The following is a 20,732-nucleotide window of genomic DNA, read 5'->3' on the forward strand; positions in this document are numbered from 1 at the left end:
GTTTAACTTCGTTATAAACGAACATTAGATTTTCTCAAGATATAGGAATGATAGAATTATTATAAGAGCGAAAATTCTTAGAAGCTCATTATAATTGAACTATATAAATAATTTGATTGATGTAAAATCTTCAATTTTGCGAGAGATGCAAAAGTTTTCTGTGCTTGTAGCGAAGAATATCGATTCGTCGAAATCTTTTCGATCTTCATCGGTATGCTTAAAATGATCCTTTATACCCAACTGTTCCTGGCGTTTTAGCGGCGCGCGAAACGACTCTCTGTACGATTAAACCGACAAATTTCGCGCAGCCCATAATTCAAACCAGAAGGAGACTGTGCCGCAGAATGTAGCGCAAGTCCGTAAAATACAGTCGCGCGACTCGAGACGACGGAAAAATATGTGATCAGTTTTACGGCACGATCGCTGGCACTGCGATACTGGCGTACCTGAAACGCGACCGGTTGCCACCGGGTGAGAACCAACGTTTTCCCTCTCGGATGTCATTCTATTCCCGACAACCGGAAGCCGCCTGTCGCGCATAAAACTTGCAGAACTGCCAGAGGTTTCTCGTTATTCGCAACTTCCATCCCGAACAGTTTCGCACTCTTGCCGAAGCGCTTTGCGCTTCGAATAGGCTGAGAGCCGCTGATCGCTCACGTACGACAATGTCGATTCTGTGTGTTCTACCTCTCATTTTTACGATTATTTCCTTTTTCCTCGCGGGTGCGCAAACCGCGTCTTGCGAAGAGTTGAGGGATGATCGGACAAACTAATGGCTCGTTCGAATGAAAAGGGTTCTATGGGAGAATCGCTTTCTCCCAGCAAAGTGCGTTACACCTTGCGAAATTGAGTAGCTTACACTTTAAGATAAATGATTATGGATCGGCCCCTTATAAAAGTGCCATCTCGACGAAAGTATCGCGTGTAAGTGATAGACGTGGCGGTAATGAACACTTTGATTACGTAATCACTTCGAACAAAAACGCCCAGAGATTTTTCGCGCCACTGTAAAATGCACGTACTTAAATATGTATATATTTTATCGAATGAATTGAACTTGAAAAGTATCGAAAAGATGGTATAACTTTTCAGTTCTTAATTGGAGTCCTTAGAAAATCTTACAGCAAAATATTGAGGTGAAACTTTGAAAAAGCTGTTTTCTACTCAAACTTCTATATTTTCTCCCAAGATACTGCTACGCGAAAAGAACGATTTTGCTGAAATGTCTAAAAATTTAGTTGAATAGATATCAGAAAATAATTTAATTGGATCACTAAAATAATTACGAGAGGTGTTTAAGCGGAACGAGCAACGCTAAAAGAAGTTCAAGTGGTCTGGCAACCAGCTCGAGCGACATAATTATTTTAATAATTTAACCAAATTATTTTCAGATCTGCATCCAGGTAAATTTTTAGATACTATAGGTAAAACTGTTCTTTCCATGCAGCGACTCGGATGCAAAATACAAACTTATCATTTTCACGTACAAATCCATTCGATCGCATATTCGGCGATTAACGATAACTCTGTACTCTTTTGTGAGATATTCGCGATAACCGAAGCTACATCGGATAAGGAAAATAAGGTCGTATTCCGTATAGGAAATTGTGCACGATGCATACATCGTATGTACTTCCACGGGATATTTCACTGTTTCTCAGTGATTGCATTGCGGCAGCGAAACATAAAACTAACTTTGCGAATACGCCACGGCGTAGATTCCGCGTATAAGGCGGATTTGAAAAGCGAATTAGGATGTCGTGGCGGTATCGAAATATCGTTTGTTTTCGGCGTATATACGTATCGCTTGTTTTCAGGAGTTCCTCCGCATATATCTCGCGAATACTCAATGCACGTCCCGCGAAGTTTTGTCGAGCGCGGTAAAATTTGACAATAACACAGGGACCCTACCCCGGCATAATTCTCGCGAAACGGGAGAGCTTTGGGAGAGCCAGTGCCAGTAAACCGAATTATCTCGCAGAAACGGTAATGACACCGATTACAGACATTTATACGGTCGATTGGTGAATCCATTTGGCCGCCGTTATTTCCGATTGTTATATTTGCGCAGAATTCCGGCGTTGATATTGACGGGCGTGGAATTGATTCCATGTTGAAAATTAAAAAAAAAAAACAAAAAAAACATTTCACAAGTTCGACCATTTGCTGATTAGTTTAGACGAGTGCAAAAAAAAAGGGAAGGAACGAGAAGTACTCGCATCGGAGTCCGTGCCGAATAGCGACTTTCCAAGATTTTCTCGTCTCTCAAGGCGCACGAAGTTCATTGTGCGCTCGGTAGACAACGCCATTCAGTCTGTACCCGAAACCCGTGCCAACCCTTTATCTTCTAAGGAGAATAGTCGAGCTTTTATAAGAAAACGCGGAATAACCCGCGGAACGTGCTTGCCCGCACATATACGAGCGTGACCTACAGACTTCATGAATTCCTCTTCACACGCGGCCTGAAATGCAACAGTCCCGAGGACGCGTGTGCGATTTGAATCGAGAAACCTTTTATAGAATACGTTTAAATAAAAAATTAATCGAAAAGAGTATATTTCTACACGGCTTTATTTTCGCGGGTGATTAAAAATGGTAAATTGAAAATAGATTGCAACTGATAAATTTGCAGCCAGTTTCCAAGATAGACAATTTTGTACGAGTAATTGGCTGAAAAAAATCCAGTTTAATTTAAAATAAAAAATGTGTATATCTATTATATCTAGTTTTAAAATGGAGAACACATATATTCCGACATATATCTGGTCATGATGTACGTTGTTTTTATTTGTTTTTCAAACTGCGATTAATTTTACGCTGTCTTCGTGAAACGTTATGCGTTATGAAGGCGTTTACGTAAAAATAAATCGAGTAATGTTCTCTGATGATCATTTGGCGTTATAAAAAGCTCATTTGGAAAAGCATCATAAATCTTTAGAACGATAATTACCGCACCAATTAAATTTTCTTGGATGTATTAATAATTAATGCGATTTGTTCGATTATCACAGATCATAGCAGCTATGTGTAATCGACTGATAATAAATTATTTTTGGCGTCATATTGTGGATTGCCCGCGGTTATTCCCTTATATTTGTGATCCATTTTTGAACGGATGTAAATAGTCCGCTGCTATCAAATCAATTAATCAATTTATTTCGTATAATTTTAAACACATATTATTAAGCAAATTTCCTGGCTAACGTTTTATGCAAATTAGTGATCCTGCTATTTGATAAGGTTTTCGTAATACTGTTGCAATAATTTTGCTATTTATTTATACCGACACGCCACTATAAAAAAAAGGGGGAGAAGTGACATTATTGTCTACAATACAACAAATGATGCAACTTGTTTTTATTTTAAAATAATATTGACATTTTTTTATATCAAGTATTTGTATATACTTTTTTGTTTTACATGAACAAAACGATTCCAAGTACTTGAATGTGAATATAAAACTATGTAAAATGTGTACATACTATAGCAAAAAATGTATATTGTTTGAATACAAACAACGTAGGGCTTCGTAATGCGAAGCGATCGCTCGATGCTTGGCCGTGCGTGTCGTTACAATGAGCATCCGAATCTCTTTCTTCGTGCTATGGCACGGAACGTCGCCGCTCATGCCCTTCTAGTGGCACTCGCCGAGTATGAAGAGGGTAGAAAACTGTCGACGGGGCACTCGCAAGTCTACTACGCTTTAACAGCCTAATTGCATTTAACGGGTGCTCGGTTTCGAAAGTATTCTATCGCGGCTATACACGTTACGAGCGACTTAACGGACTGTCTTCGAAACGATGGTACTTGACGGCGCGCGTTTGAAACGAACTTGAGAAAGTAATATGGTTCACAATCATCGTAACTGATACTAATGACGTTACGAGCAGGTCGTGTAAGGCACGATTTCTCAGCACGTATCCGCAAGATGTTGCTCGATGAAACATGAAATATTCATGCAGGAATATATGAGCTCGTAATATCGCGGAAAGGAACCTGCGAGCTTGTGCTTTGTGTATGCATTAACTGGATAAAGATACTGATCAAAGAGCTCTATAGACTATTTTCTATCTATTTTACCCCTTGATAAATAAATAAATAAATAAATAAATATATAGTATCGATAGGATGATGGACAATTATTATAGCCACGATTATTAAGAATCAGAAATTAATCAGAAATCTTCAATTTGTTTTTATTCTATCTGTCATAAATGTTTTATAAAAATAATATTTCAGGTATTTCTCATACTCTGAATCACCGGGAAAATCATTTTTTTTAAAAACAATTTGCAAAAATTCTGTTAAAAAAAATTACTAAAAATGTGCCAATTGTTGATTTAAAAGCTCTCATACCTCAGATATACCTTTTTCATTTGAAAAGCGGTAGAAGACATGTTTTCCATCAAATCATGACCTTCGAGTAATTGGAGACATTGGAGTATTCCCGCCGCAAGATGCGCGACAAGATCGCCCGGCATACGTATCTACGGAACGCCAAGAGACATTAAAGAAGATAAACAGGCGAGAACTTGGCCTCATTCATAATTCATGCCGCTAATTTCTCAAGGTGGCGTGCAGTCCGCGTTATTGCATTATCCGGAAAATCCTTGAATAATTCTCATCCGACGAACTCGCGGCGCGAACTTTTGCCCGGTTACCGCTTTATCCGTCATCGCCCCGTAAAGCCGTCTCGTTCCGATTGCCACCGCGCGAATGCGTTTCGCGTTCCGTCTGTCACCTCGAGTCGGATCCTAGTCAATTAAACCAAATTATTTTCCAAAATCAAAACGTTATTCTGGCTAGAGCATGCTACATTAGGTTTTTTTAACTCGATGAACGGAACATGACGTTTGATAACATCGCGAAACTAGCTACCAAAATATTTAAGAATCATAAGCCCAATCAAGTCCGAAAGAAAGAAGCTGGAGAATAGTACAAGTGAAAATGTTCGTCGAGTTCCGCTTCGCTAAAACGATTGTAAATTGCCTTTACGGACCAAGAAAATGAAGTTTATTTTTTGACCGTCGCGTTTCGTAAATTTTACAAAACTTTTTTGCACTTGGGTTGTCGACATTTTCTCTTCCTTTTCTCTTCCTTAAATTTTTATAAAAATACCTGAGATCTTTCTAAATCCGTAATGGATTCGTAAACCATATTATGTCTACAATATCTAAACAGAGAAATGAGGTTGGCAATGATATATTTCGTGATTAGTCTGAAAATTTTCATCAATGACATCCAACTGGTTAATGATATTTCGACGCCGCGGCGGCAGTTATTGCTACATCCCCGCAATCTAATAATTTCATGAATCATACGGTGGTTCATACGGTGGTCGTGCCATGGACAGAATAATTGAAATTCCGCTCCAGATACTCGTATCAATTGGATGCGCATTTGTTAATTTAACGCCACTCCCCGCGAACGTCGATCTGCACACTACGATATCCGTTTTCCTTCTATTTACTGGCCAGCGACGAGCTCCGTCTAAGGTCTGAATAAATATTTCCCGTTTTGCAATCTAGCCAATATCCGTTAATCGAAGACCGATACTATTATCTGTTCTCGCGCGAGATTGATTGCGATACTAGGCAAACGAGAGCGTTGTGCTTTACAGAGGATTTTGTCTCTGTATATATAGACAGGTACATCACCGCGTTTACGATCGTTGTAATATTCATGCAGATGTTTTAATGTGGATTACGTTGTTTATTACCGAGTTGCCGTTAATACTCGACAGTCATGCAACGAGTTCCGTTTCGTTTACGTACGTATTTGATTAAAGTTAACAAAATGCTCGAGACTTATTTAATGAAATTATTCGTTGAAATTCTGGGGGAGAGAGAGGGAAAACTTTACTCAGTTTCTATTAAATTATACGATGAATTTCTTCTTTTTTTACTTTCAGCATAAAATGACGTAGCACAAAAACAATTTTTTACAAAAAAATATACTGAATGTACATTTTGATACAGGAGCAACTCTCTAAGGCTCTTTCCGAGCTTCAAATAAAATTACAACTCTCTTCCGTTACAATAGAATACATTATGCACTCGGCCCATTTGCAGTTATTAACTTATTGCAAATGTTATTTAATAGTTCATCTTATGTTACACAGGCTTTACTCGGCATGTGCCCCAGTTTTTTAAATACAATGAATGTAAAATTATAAATCATATAAATATGATGAATATTTTCGAGGCTGAAAGAACTATTGTTAATTCTAGCATTCAGCGTAGAATCACCACGTGACCACAAACAGAGAGTAACGCTTAGACAAATTAACAATCTACTTTCTGCACTGGAAAAAAAAAGACTGGTAATAACTAACAAATGTATAGTGAAATAGTATCAATTAAATATCTGATCAATGTAAGCGAAAATAATTTTCTTTTTCTAATTATTTAGTAACTTATACCAGATTTGATAATACTAAACATTTAGAAAAATAAAATTATTTTTGGTTATATTGACAAAATGTTTAATTGACGCTGTTTCAGTACGCATTTGGTGGTTGTAAACAGACTTTTTTTCACTGTGCAAAGCCCCTTAGGCAATTATTTATCAAAACGGTCTTGCGCAAAATTAAATTTCCGCTGTTTCTAATCATCCCGCAATTTCTTAGTCAGCTGGATAATCGCGGGTGGATCGTACCCCCTGGTCGTTCGTACCGGGGTTAGAAATCGGAGTACTTTGTTTCGCACGGTGCAATATAGCCGCTTGCGAGTCGGCTCGCGCAATAACAAAGCCCCGGCCATAAGTCGCGCGGGACGTAATCGCGCGAGGATCGTTGTGTCTTATAAAACTTTTGCAATTTTGAGGGAGGTGTGACTGACGTGTAATAACCTCCGTGCTGCCGCCGGCGATGGCTCCGGACGCGATTCCGGCCCCGATGCACCCCTCCCGGATTCGTCGCCGCCACCGCCACCGCCGCCGCCGCCGCCGCCGCGGATTTCATAGCCCCATATCGATTCGCGAGTTTCGTTCACAAATTAACTCGAAGTGGAATCCGTTCTTTTTTTCCTCACATCCGCGGACAAGTTAAATTAGCCATTCTGCCATTTTTCTTTTTTTTCTTTTTGCTTCATCGTTTCATCTGATACGAAAATTACGTCGGCACGCGAAAATAATATTTAGCCGCTCAACGTATCAGATTCACGTATTGAATACGAGGTTATAATTAGATAGGGATTAAGTTTATGAATAGCACTGAAGGGATGTATGTCGGAAACTCTGAATATATCTCCAAAAAGTAATAGTACAAGATCGGTTCGCGATGAAATTATATTTAACTTATTAAAATTGCAAGTTTTATATATATTACGTATTTATATTTGAACATACACCGTGGTCCGATTCACGCTCAAAGCGCTGTTTTATTTTTATCATTTTACTAAATTTGAAATAAAGGTGGAATAACGCAACAGCGCTTCACACGTGAATCGGACCGCAACCACAGAATTGTACATAATGTCTGCTTCGTTAAAAAATTCAAAGTTAATATTGATTATATAACTGTAACAAAATATTTAACCGGTTCGCGATTTCTGCTAAACTCGTGAATCCATTTTACTTCGCGCTTAGATTCTACTTGTGGAAAAAAAAAAAAAATCTGCTATTGTTCCTGCTTCCATATCCTTTTTGTCGATATTACGAGCGAGTTCTCCTATATGTGAACGAACGACGAATCTAGCACACGCGGGAATAGAAAAGTTCATTATGTTTCGTTTGGGCTAATGAATTTCCGGGAAATTAAACCCTGCGCTTTTACCCAACGTAGTAGACGTTTTGATATTTATCACGGGCACGTCGCGAAACTCGCTTAGCCATTTTAACAGCGGCGGTAACGACGGCGAAAATGTATCGAAACGGTGATTGCATTTCGTGCTGAGCTTTGATACCGTGTGCGCCATCACGGAACTATTGAAGTACTACTAATTTCGAGATGTAATACGAGTTTCCCATCGCACATAGCACAGTGAAACAGTACATACGAATACATATACGCTCGATTATGTTTTGCATGCGTCAATTGCGGCAAGTTTTTTGAAATTCTAAATCAGTTTGCTATTGATCATAACTTGAAGTGTACTCGTATACGTTCCGATGTCTATTATTAATATCACTTGTGAACGTGAAACGTTAATTATTTTACGTTACACTCGCAGATTTTATCATATTTATTTCACTTTTTTGTGTCCAAAAGTTTGTACGAAAATAATAATATGTCGACTATAACAAAAGAACTTATATGGACCAAGCCAAATACATATCTAATCGTGTTGCACAATAAAATTATCGATTATGCTAATTATAATTAAATAATCATATCGACATTACTGACCCAATTAGTAACGTATACGAGCCTCGGTAAGTATAATGCGAATGTAATGGAACTTTACAATCAAGAATTACAAAGCCTGTAAAAAATTGATGAAAGCGATTAAAATAAAAATTCTGGAATATATCACAGCGTATCTCGGCGATTGCGGAAGAGGCGAGTGTTTCTATTTAAATTTAATTTTAGAAGAAGTTATTTTCTTGTATCTCTAAAAATTTCTCCCTCGTAACATCGTTAATTCTTTAATCTTTGCAAATTATCGGGCGACAAGGTTAATGAAATCACAGGTAGAACCAAAACTCGCCGGGAGGCCGCGAATAATCATAAATATATGAAGCAATTCTTTGCCCCTCCCGCGTTATCGGAGGATATTAGAAGCCCCGATTCGCGAGTATAACGATTCCCCTCCTGGTTTTATCGTTCCATAAAGCGATTCGCCGGGGTATCATTCTGTATTTAACGTACACTCGAACGAGCCACTCGTGTTCGGTAATGCTCTGTTACGGCGAATAAAAATTTGTATTTTACGCACGGCGCACCGGCGGAAGGTGATTTCGCGATGGGCGAAACGCGAAACGCGCGGCACGCTAGACTCTCGATAGTCATTACATGCTGATTTTATCGGTTGTCGAAATGGCCGTACGGGACGATCCCGTCGGCATCGAAGACTATCACCGTGGCGCCCGCCGTGTAATACCACCGTAATTGTACGTAACGGGTATCATGATTAACAGCGACACACTCCCTTGATCGCCCGGCTTAATTAATTGCTCGCGTCGGTAATTGTTGAGTACCTCTTACTTCGCCGCAAGACGAAAATTCTGATCTCGAGGTCCCGAATTCGCGGGACGTGAGTTATCGAGCTTGATCCTTTTTCCGTCGCCAACTTGCGTTTAATTTCGTGTAATTACAACCCGACCGTAAATCTTCAGACTGCTAAGATAGTAAATCTGTTGGGACGTTAATGTTTAGAAGAGAATTCTCACTTCTGTTTTAGATGTACGGCGTCTCGCGAAAGTATTCAAATGCTGCACCGATAAACTGAATATTTTCAGTTGATACGCTTTCGTATATCATTGTATGTTCTCATATTATTGATTTTATGAATATTTACGGTTTGTATAAGATTATTGCGAACAGAACTGTATGTACAAGCCAAAATCATTAAACTTTATGACTGTGCTCTCACTCAATATACGTCAAGAGATATTAATTATAGAATAAAAAAAGACACGTGTGTGCCTTTACGCAAATATTCGTAAAATCAATAATATGAGAATATACAATGGTATACGAAAGCGTATCAATTCAAAATATTCAGTTTATCGGTGCAGCGCGCAGCGTTTGAATACTTCCGCGAGACGTCATACATCTAGAACAGAAATGAGAATTCTCTTTTAAACATTAACGTCTCAACAGATTTACCATCCTAGCAGTCTGAAAATTTTTTAATATCATGAGAAAAATGTTTATTTTTTTATACAGGAATATATATTTTTAATATAATAATAACAATGTTATTCACATTTTAAAAATAAAATTACGCATAATATAATTGACATGATAAAAAGCAAAATCCCTAACATATCGATAACTTGCTAGACTTTTCTCAGCTGTGCCATCACCGTTCTCTCAAAATGGACAGGCAACAGAGATTAATCGCATCTCGCAGCGAGCGACGCGCGACGTGGTATTAAGTGAGTGCCATTCTCAATCGAAATCTTTCCGAAAACAACGAGGGAAGGCGATTATTGGGAATGCTCGGTGACGCGCCACGAAGATACCTCTCTAAGATGCGTATCTAAGATTCGGTTGAAGTGGTTCTGGGTCTTCCATTAACAATGAGAGTAGGGAGTTTGTCAGGTAGGGGGTTTGGATTTCGAAGGAAGGGTGACAAAGGCGGACGGAGAAAGAGGGTGACCGAAGATGCGTCGTGCGACGGAGATAGAAACTGTCCCCCGCTGTTGCTTTCGATAATTTGGGAGTCTAATGTTTCGTCCTCTCTCGGCATTCGGGAGAAGCGTTTCGGGGATCCGGTTGCGGTAAGGGAGGACGAGAGGGGGAGGAAAGGCTGACGAAACGGGGCGAGAAGACGCGTAAGAGAGCGAGAGAGAGAAGACAAATTGACACCTGCACGCGAGAAGGGAATCTCGGGGCTGTGACGGGGACGAAAGCACCGCCGGAGGCGATGGTAGAGACGATTGAATAATGCAGGCGAGAAGTGAGGAATCTACTTAAAAGTCCGATCATCCACAGTCTGCGTTCCCCACAGTCAATTGTTCCTTGTTGCCTACGAGAAGGAAGATAGCCGACAATATTATCAGCGAGTACTGCGGTTGGCCGAAAATATTAAGGTATAATAAAAATTCTATTTTTTTGCGAATCTCGCGGTCACATGGGTAATTTACGACGTCGTTGAATTAGAACGCATGAGAGGAATGAGGCACGCCATACACACACCCTTAATAATAATTTCCTCTAATATGAACTTCCAGTGCACGAAGAGAAGTTTACATATTGAAGTGATTTGAGAGGCACTTATGGCACATCTCACTTATTATCGAAACATTAAAGATAATAATTCTTGATATCACTGTAATATTCATAAAAGATATATGATAACATTTTAACAGGATCTAATATGAAATTAACACTACACTTGCGGAAATACAAGTCGGATTGAATCTCTATATTATTTATATAATTATTGCGAAGGGAAATTCATCAGCATAGATAGATACGTCGAGAAATTTTATTCATAAACAAGGCCGACTGGTTACACTGATTATTATTACAGAAGTTACTTTCCATTTGTCGGTTTCCTCATTTGTGGGACGCAGATAGATTCTCGCCATGAATAAATCTCCCTTAAGTATCTATGCGCTATTCTTCGAAGGGAGTTACTATCTCACCAGTTGCAGTTTATTGTGCAAGTAGAGATTCATTAACGCCGCCGTAGTATATTATGCTGATACCGCGAAACATCTCATTTCGAGATACGGCACTTTTGCTCAGTCCCCGAGTGGAATTCCACGAGATTTATTTCGACGGGTTGCTTCTTATCCCACTTAAGACATCAGTCTTTCTAAGCCTATTACGCGGCTCTTTTAATACCATATTCCTCTTTCCTTTTGGTCGCGACGTCTCGCAGACCCGTCGGCGTTAACATATAAACGACGAAATCCGATGGCAGCTCCGTATATCATAATTTGCCGCCATAAACTTCACTTTGAAAATAGCTTTCAAATGATGTACGCACGCGAATCGGTTTATCTCGAGAACGTACTCTCCACGTTTGGAGAGCGACGCCGACTGTCGCGCATACGACACAATATAACGATAAGTAAATCTGCGATTTAACCCGCTGTCACGTCACTGGCAGCATCTCATTTCGTAAATCCTTTCACTTATTATATATTATTGCATTCACACATTGAATAAATTAAGTACAGGTTAATTCCCTTTCTCAAACGACTCAGTTATTTTAATACCTATGCGAACTGCGTTAAATCATGAGCTTTGAGGGATGTACGCATTAATGGATTATATACATTAATGGTTTATATATATTTTTTTATAATACATAGGACTATGTAATATCGACGGAAACTTTTTGTCATAAAACGCATTGCGCAATTAAAATCATAATTATTGTTTCATGCTGGAAAATTGGTTTATATAGACTGAAAAAGAATGCTGTAACACATTAAAATTAAAACGCGTAGTTTAATTCAATTAAACATCGAATTACTAATATATGCAGTTGATTCAATTACATTTTTTTTATTTAACTGTATTTGTTATTGTCTTTAATTTTTTAATTCTTTTGTTTCATTCAGTATTGTTAATTCAATACTGTTATTGAATTAACAAGATTCCAATTATATCGATGCTGTTTTTTTTTTTTCAGCAACATTTGTTCTCTGTGTAGGTATTTTTCTCGAGAAGTGAGATCCCACTTGCTAAAAATTCCGAACGAAAAATCCGGACGAAACTTGTTAATTTATATATCAACAGTAAGTCAAACTGTTAGACTAAACTGTCTTCGTCTAAAAGACGCGTCGAATGAGAGTACGTGCTTAAATGCTGTTGCTCTGGCATAACAACGTCACGGGCGACCGTCATACATCGTCCTCTCGAGCAAGAGACGCAACGAGCTCGATGCACTCCAACACCTCGCGTAAAATGATGGGCACGAAAGGCGCCGAGGCATTCATTATGCGATGCTCTTGCATACGCGCGTATGAGCGAGTTTATACGCGCGGCCTTGTTTGCGTTGCGCTCAGGGCGAGGGAAATTAAGAGACTGGGTCGCTGGTACGCGCAAGGATTACGGGGGCAGAAAATGGCGAAGCGGCACAGCGCAGCCGGGAGTTTACGGCTGTTTACGGTTGTTTCCGGGGCTGTTTACGTAGCGTCCGAAATTGAGAAAATCAAGAGGCTCCGTCAGCAGAGCTGGAAACGCCCGCCGAGAAAACTGTAGATTCTCGCGAGTGGTGCTCGATGAAAGGTGACCGACATCGACGGGTGTGCCTTGAGAAAATCAACTGCGCTAAACCGAAATCCGTGAATATCTCGTTCAGTTCTTGAGGGAAAACTAGAAAGGCGTTCCCTTTTACTGGAAATTCTATGAGGACTGACGGTAGATATTGACGTCAGCAGCAGCATAAATCAAATGCCATCGGGAAATGACTGGAAAGGCAAATGAACGGGTGAAAGAAACAATCGAACAATTCTGCGGTGAAAAAATACTCAATAGGAAATGTTCAGTAGCTATCAAGATACAAGAAAGTAATAAGAAACTTATTTATCAGAGATTTTATTAAAATATTTGTTAGATTTTTTAAAATATAAATTGCTTTTGTTTTATATTTTGATATTTTATTTTCATTTTTATTATTTTATTTGTATACACAAGCATTATTTTTAATGTTTCTCGATAAAGTACAGATCTAAGCAAAAATAATTTTTTATTTTTATTATTTTAACCTATTTTTCTGCATGCACATATTTGTATTTCCATCCTATTGAATATTGTTATTCATTTTGCATAGCTTGTTTTATATTACAATATATCGATTTACTTTTCCGTAATTTTCTGAAATTTAAAAATTTTTAACAAGATATTAAAAATTGTTTTGATTTTATCAGAGTAATTTTTTTTTAAGTTAAATAAATGAGCTATTTTTTCATTCTTATTAAATTGCATTAATTTTCGATTCGCGAAAGAGACGCGACGTAAGCTATCGAGGACAACTTGAAATTTAGGTTTGAATAAAGATAGAATAAATGAACGCGTTTAGATGTGTCTGATTTCGAAATCGAAGCAGCTGCTGGAGAAGAAAACAGCAATGTTGCGGTCGAAAAAAATCGGAACGCGAAGGCGAAACGTTCCGTGGATCACCGTGGGACGATAATGGATGAAACGTCGACAGAGAGAAGGTGAAACGTAGAAACGAAGGATTGGCGTTGGGGAAAGACAGAAGGGTGCTCCTTGGAGGGTGCTCGCGAGGCTGCCTAGTTCGACGATAGAGTTTGAATAATGCAGACTTGCACAACGCTGCTTAAAAGTGATCGGTCCACCCCCTTCCCCTCTGCTCCTTCCGTCGACCCCCTTTATCCTCTCTTCTCGTCGATTCCTTTAGAATCTCGCTCTCGGTTCGTCTAAGAGTACGAACTAAGATTGATTTTGGATTGGATGGGAATTGGGAATAGTGAGCCTGTTACTCTCTAGCTCTCTCTCTCTCTCTTTCTCTCTCTCTCTCTCTCTCTCTCGTTCCCCTCCTTCGTCGTGCCGGTCTAATTTTCTTTGCTTTTCTCTGTTTTCTTTCGATATACACATGCATTTACATAGCCGAGCACAATATATTTGTATAACTAGAGATACTGTATATTTGCAATTCCAGTTGAAATTTATTACCTTAACGATTAGAGAGAGAGTCAGGTACCATTAATTTTCGGATTATTCCGAAAACGTTCCGAAATTACTAATCACGCTATATAATTTTACGTTGCAAGGATTTTACGTTGTATCCACGGTGATGCTTTATATACATAGTTGATGATCTCGCTGCAATTTACCATTTTATTTATTTACTACTGTTTTGTATTTTTTCGCGTCGCATTTAAGAATTGTACAATGGATATTAACATTTTCATCGTCGCATTCATTTCGTATTCGCGGCTATCGCTCGCTTTCACGCTCAATTTACATATTTCGCTGCGTCTGTAATCACCGCCGGCACCGATGGAATTATGGAAAGGACGTCCTTTGTGGACGTGACCGTATATAAAAGCCTGGTCTCTGGGCGAGATTTATCCTGCCGACGATCAACCCTCCCTGGGGAGTATAAAAGTGCCAAATTAGAGTGGTACAGCGACTGGGCCAGTGCCGTGCCTATATAGGGCACGGCGAAAGCCCGCATTGCGGAATGAGAGATCGCCTATCGGGCTATCACCGCTCCCCTACTCTTCGCGATGCCAATTTGCGAGAGATCTCAATTCCAGATGATGCAAGAACATGCGAATCAAAAAAACGGTCATTTAAATTCTCATTTTAATTTCGCTCCTCATAGAACTCATTACGTTATTTTCTCAATGTCTAATATTGACGCGTCCGTCGTTCAACAAAATATGTATACCATGTTCTCGCTTATTATCCCCATTTTCCGCTTTCTCCCAGAAAAGTTCTACGTAGCGAATTTCAGCAACGGAAGTTAGTTGACAACAAAAATATCTTAAGCAGTCCGTAGTACATTCACCAGACTGTGACATGCATTTTCCAAAGACTTGGCGTTCCATGATTATTTTAAATCAAGCGCATTTCGTCTCCGTCTACTCATTTATTATTAGTGCCGTGCTACTTAAGGTAAAGTTGCATTGTCTTTCAATAATTTCACGAGAATAATCTTTTCCCGACGGTACGTTTCAAAACTCGTAAAATTAGACGCGCCTTGAACGCGCTGCGCAGAAGTAAATGTAAAATTCAACTAAAATTTTTGAATTATTTTACCTAACGTCTGCCAATGTTTACTGCCGGAGAAACCAGAACGGCGGAGAATAAATATACGATATTGATGTATCGTTGTACATACATACCACACCGTAACCGGCGATGACACCCGGGTCAGCAGCGGCGCCGGCCTGAACACCGCATTGCAGACACCCCTTCGAGACAACGCCGGTATCGGTTCTACCTTTTTTCCCGCTCGCAGACATTGCTTGTATTCGCGAAATTTACAGAACCTTACAAAATTTTTGTACCTCAGTACCTAGTATTTAATTTTTCAGAAAAATAAAATTGAGCGCAAAAATCCAGGTTTTTCCATTTTTTTTCTGAAAAATACAAGTAAAAAACGGTTGTAATAATGAGATACTAGTGTTTTTAATTTTCTGTAAAAATAAAATTAAAGAAGATAATTCTGTTTTTTTTCCAAAAAAATGCAGAAAAATACGACTGTGATAATGACAACAGACTTTATCGATGAATTACTTATAAAAGCTTTTAAATATGAAAAAATCTTAAAACCATTGACGTAGAGAACAAAGGCGACATTATCTCAAAAGAAAAGAAAAAAGAAGAATGGAAAAATACAGCGAGAAATAAATTGAAAAAGCCATTTTTTTTTTTTTTTTCAAAATTTGATCAGTAATTCTTCCAAGTTAATAACACTACGCCTTCAGAATTGTTTACTGCACAAGCCTCTTTCATTCTAAAACTTCATTTTTCATTTTCTCCTGTCATTATTTTATTTACAATATCTATTATTATCTCCTTTATTATTTTTTTAGCGATTGCACTGACATTAAATATAATATATAAATGACACTACACAAATGTCAAGCTAACTTTTAAGCGATCATTTCGCTTGTGATAATGTAACTCTTTACAAAGGAAAGTGATGCAGGAACGACGAGCGATAACGATGCTTCTATGAGATTGTTATTTTCCTGATCGATTGTTACGACTCCATCGCGAGGGCGCAACTATTTGATCGCAGATGAAAATTGTCGTGTCTCCGAGCCGGCGCAGCGGAGATAAACGGGATAACGGCCGGATAGTCTGCATTTTGAAAGTGATTCGCGCACAGCAGTGTGCGAGCGGTAATGCTATATCGAATCGGCTTCCGCGAGATCGATGCGTCAATAATTTCCTACGACGATCGTAGCTCGTTCGACTCGCCGACATTATTCATCGTGAGAAATTCCGAATAAAACAACCGATGGCGGAATCACGTTAAAAGCTTTCTGGCTTTTTCCGCCAAAACGGATTCCACGTTTCCTCTTGGATGCTATCCGTACGTCTCTCTATCTCTCTTTCTCTCTCTTCCTATTCTTATCGTCATTCTGCTCTTTCGCGCACCATCTACTCTCTTTCTCTATCCTCGTTCTTATACCCATCACTTTGGTCTCCTGTAGTCTAGTTGAAAAGAAGAAAAAACGCGAGCGTGAGCGCAACGAAAGGGATAGTGAAAGAAGGGCAAACGGATGAAACAGAAAGAAGCATCGTGGAAATAAATTTCACGGCACAGTTCATGAAGAGTGCCGGCAACCGTTAACGTAACACATCGAAATGCTCTCTCGTTCCTTCCGTGTGTGATAGTGCAGCAGAAGCTAGCACATAGGGAAGAGGGGGAGCGGGGAAGAGTAGTGTTCTCGGATAAAAAGGATTAATTGCTCCCGCTATCGTTATATCCTTTTTCTCGGCAAAAAACCGATACAACGGCTCATTATTGGGGACTTTAGGTAAGAAACGGGCGCGAATCGAGGCGGGATCGATCGAGAGAAATATTTCTGCTCATATCGCACGCTATTCCGAGGGGCAATACGTTAACGTTCGCGGTTGATATAGCCTTCTATAAATTTTAAAATTTTTAGCTCGCTCACGGTGTCCCGTACGCGTGAGGACGTTAACTGTCTCTCGGGCGTGGAAAAAGTTGAAAAATGTGAATTAGATACATTTACATATTAATATACAGCCGTTTACCCTTTCCCATAAATATAGTATTTATGCTCTCGATTTACTTCGAAAACATGGAAGCATATTATTTACTCTTATAATCTAAAAATGTGTGAATTATTACGTTTTTTAAAATTATTATGGTAAATACAATATATTGTGCACTAACGCAAGAAAGTTATCAGAAAGTGATCGAATATAATAATTGTATTCGTAACATCACGTATTGCATCACGTATTGATCTCGGGCAATTCTCTTCCCATCAAAAGTTCCGCCTATCTATAATTTTTCAGATAGTGATCGAAATCAACGTACGCGTACCATCGATTGCTTATCATAAAACGTCAGAACACGGATTCGCCGCGACGGCGACGGCTCCACGTGAGCGAAAGTGAATTTTTGAAATCTGCTTGATTCAGACGCGAAAACGTGCCGAGAATCCCGATGACTGGCTGTTGCTGGTCAAATTTTTATCACGTTTATTCGCGAACTTACTGGCCAGAATGAGACGATCGATGCACATAGGCGTCACGGCGTCTGAAACGCGTTTTACGTTGCAGAGAGAAGACCATTACAGACGCCGATTACTGCTACTAGTCGGCTCGGATGACACATTTACGAGCGAAATAAAAGTCTGACAATAGCGGACAGAGGGTTGTAATGGGGGAGGGGGACGGGGGCAATGGCACCGTGCGTTAGGAGACGAGTCAAGCTCGCGGAATAATGTCTCGTCGACAAAACGTCGTTATGAAGAAAAATCGTTTTAATATTCATTGAGATAATCGAGATAATCGAGGTCGCGCGAAAATGAGCGTACTAACGACCAAGACACGATGTACATTTTAGATAAGTAAAAGCAGGCTGTTGGAACCTGTTCTCTTTCTCTCTCTCTCTCTCTCTCTCTCTCTTTCTTTTAACTTAACTTGTTTGTCTTTCTTTTATTTACATCATGGACATGTAATAATCCAAGTCTAATATTTCTCTTGTTATATTTCAGAACGCTGGTTGGGGAGAATGGTCACCATGGTCGAAGTGGTCGCCATGTACGAGGTGAGTCATTAATCACGAAATTAATTATGAATGTTTTAATTTTATAAATTGTCAAAATGTGTCTCAGTAAATTTTATTGAATTATTATTATATAATAATCCTTTAATTATTCTCGCCGTGACTAAAAGCGAATTACGAGAATGTCGCGAATGTCGCGAATGGCAATTGCATATTCAGTTCGAGGAGACGCTAAGAAAATGATTCTTATTCGAGAACTTCCGTCCCACCATCCAACAACATTTCTTTCACGCTAACGTGTTTTGTAATAACATGCACGCGCGTTTCTGTACACATGCGAGACAAAAGTTTTTATTTCTCGATGAAGAAATTGTATTCTAGATCAAACTCTAGGACACGGAGAATGGCACATCCGGCGCACACATATTGTTTGGTGGTCGTGCGACAAAAGGACGAGCTCGGCGGTGGTCTGGCCTCCTCCGCATGCAAGGCATGATCCAATCCCGCGATTTCTCATCGCCTGTTTCGTGCGGTTCTAATATTGAGTCCTACCGGTAACACAACCAGAATGTTAAGCGTCCCGGAACTCATTTTGGCGGCCACCACCGGCAATAAGTTTGTTCTCGACTCACCCCGCTCGTTTTTCAGTTATACAGAAGTGGCCAGAACTAGGAGACGTAGCAATTTATGGCACTTACAACTTGCGAACTGCACTTGGTCGAGAAAGCTTATTGTGTGATCTACAGCACTCTACTTATTGATGTTTCTACGCCATCTGCACGTTCGCGAGCTTCCGTCTCTATTACAATTTCGACAAATTAATAAGATAGCGTGATAATAATAATTATTGACGTTACAATTGATTATTACGTTGCGTTTTATTTATTATTGTAAATAATAATACCATCCATGGGAACGGTGATTACGTAACGATATCGTCTTTATTAATTCAATTAGTGCAAAATTAATAGTATTAAACGATAGAGAATAGACTTATTGCACATTGTGTGTATTATTTATGGACGATTTAAAAATTAATCTAGCCGCAATATTATTTACGTAATTACAAAGCATCGTAATTGGGATTAATCTGTACGCATAATGTATGCTACGTATTATTATTCCAATTAACTAATTGTTTGTGCGCCGGTTATTGTTCAAAGCAGATAATTACTATCCGTGTAGAATAATGCAATCGATACCGACTTCTCTAAAATTGGAACCAAGTCGTGATCAATTCAATCGGCAGCCCATTTAATAACGATGGTTACCACGTAAATACTCAGCTAATGCGATATTTGTTTCAACGCACGAGCAAGATTCACATATATGTATGGTTAGAAATCGAGAGGGAAATAGAGAGTGAGAGACAGAGAGAGAATAACAAAGATAATTAGAATACAAATTACTTCGTAACCATTGATATTATTTGCGTAGCTTTATATCAAGGTACTCAGTTAGTTTATGCTCATTTCTCCATATTTAACAACCGTTCTTCCATTAGCTTTATTTTCTCTTATTTCTCGAGTCGTTTTAAAAACTTTCCTGGCACACACGACACATTTCAACTGTTTTTTTTATTTTATTTTATTTTAAGAATTTAATGAACAGCTCTATTTAAAGTTTTCAGAAGATCTCATACTATTTATGAGAAATATATAATTTAAAGAGTATAATTCCGAAAATGTTTATGTAAAAAGTACGTATTTTCGAACTGCACATATGGTTGAATACAAATATAAAGCTACAGTTGTCACTCAATTTTAAATTTAATAAGAAGAAATAGTTACGAATAGCTCACAAAAATCTTGCGAACTCAGCTTTCGTCGACATATTTAACGCTATTTGAGTAGAGGGCTTATATAATATATGATCATAATTGGCAAGAACACTTCATAAATGACAGTCCTATTTAAGCGTGCGAATGTATTTTGCACTCTCCCAACTTATACTTGTTGAAGTAATGCAATTTCCAGCGAATAAAGATCGCTCATGAAATTAGCGTGAAGTAGTAAATTGAATTAACTAACTGCGTCGTGACGGCACGCGGTTGGTGAAATGCAATTAAACTCTTGACGATTTCAGCGCGCCTTGATTATGAAAAGTTCATTCAATAAGCGTGCCTGGGAAAGACATCCTGGCGGGACGCGTTCGAAAAAAAAGTCATTATACTAAATTTACTGATAAATTTCCTCGCTCTTTTAGGACGTGCGGTGGCGGAATCTCGCGTCAACAGCGTCGATGCAGGCGTAGACCGTGCAAGGGGAAGGTCTGGACTACCAGATACAAAATCTGCAATCCGAAGGTGAGTATTTCCACGTCTAATTTACTCAAGTACTTATCGCGTCTTGTTTCCTGTATCACGTGAAAGGCAAATTCTCAGCTCCGTTGCACCTCCTTTTTACGTAATAAATCTTGTCA

The 20,732-nt window shown here is 38.9% G+C and overlaps 1 protein-coding gene across 3 annotated transcripts in view; it reads left to right on the top strand.

Moving 5' to 3' along the window:
- LOC105199941 (protein madd-4) overlaps window positions 1-20,732 on the top strand; it is a 191,494-nt gene that overhangs the window by 106,319 nt on the left and 64,443 nt on the right. For all 3 annotated transcript variants that reach the window (XM_011167274.3, XM_039451630.1, XM_039451631.1), the window contains exons 3-4: window positions 18,301-18,353; window positions 20,517-20,616. In XM_011167274.3, coding sequence (XP_011165576.3) covers window positions 18,301-18,353; window positions 20,517-20,616 — 153 coding nt within the window. The remainder of the gene's footprint in view (window positions 1-18,300; window positions 18,354-20,516; window positions 20,617-20,732) is intronic.

This window comes from Solenopsis invicta, chromosome 7 (assembly GCF_016802725.1).
Source record: "Solenopsis invicta isolate M01_SB chromosome 7, UNIL_Sinv_3.0, whole genome shotgun sequence".
Taxonomy (NCBI): Eukaryota; Metazoa; Arthropoda; class Insecta; order Hymenoptera; family Formicidae; genus Solenopsis; species Solenopsis invicta.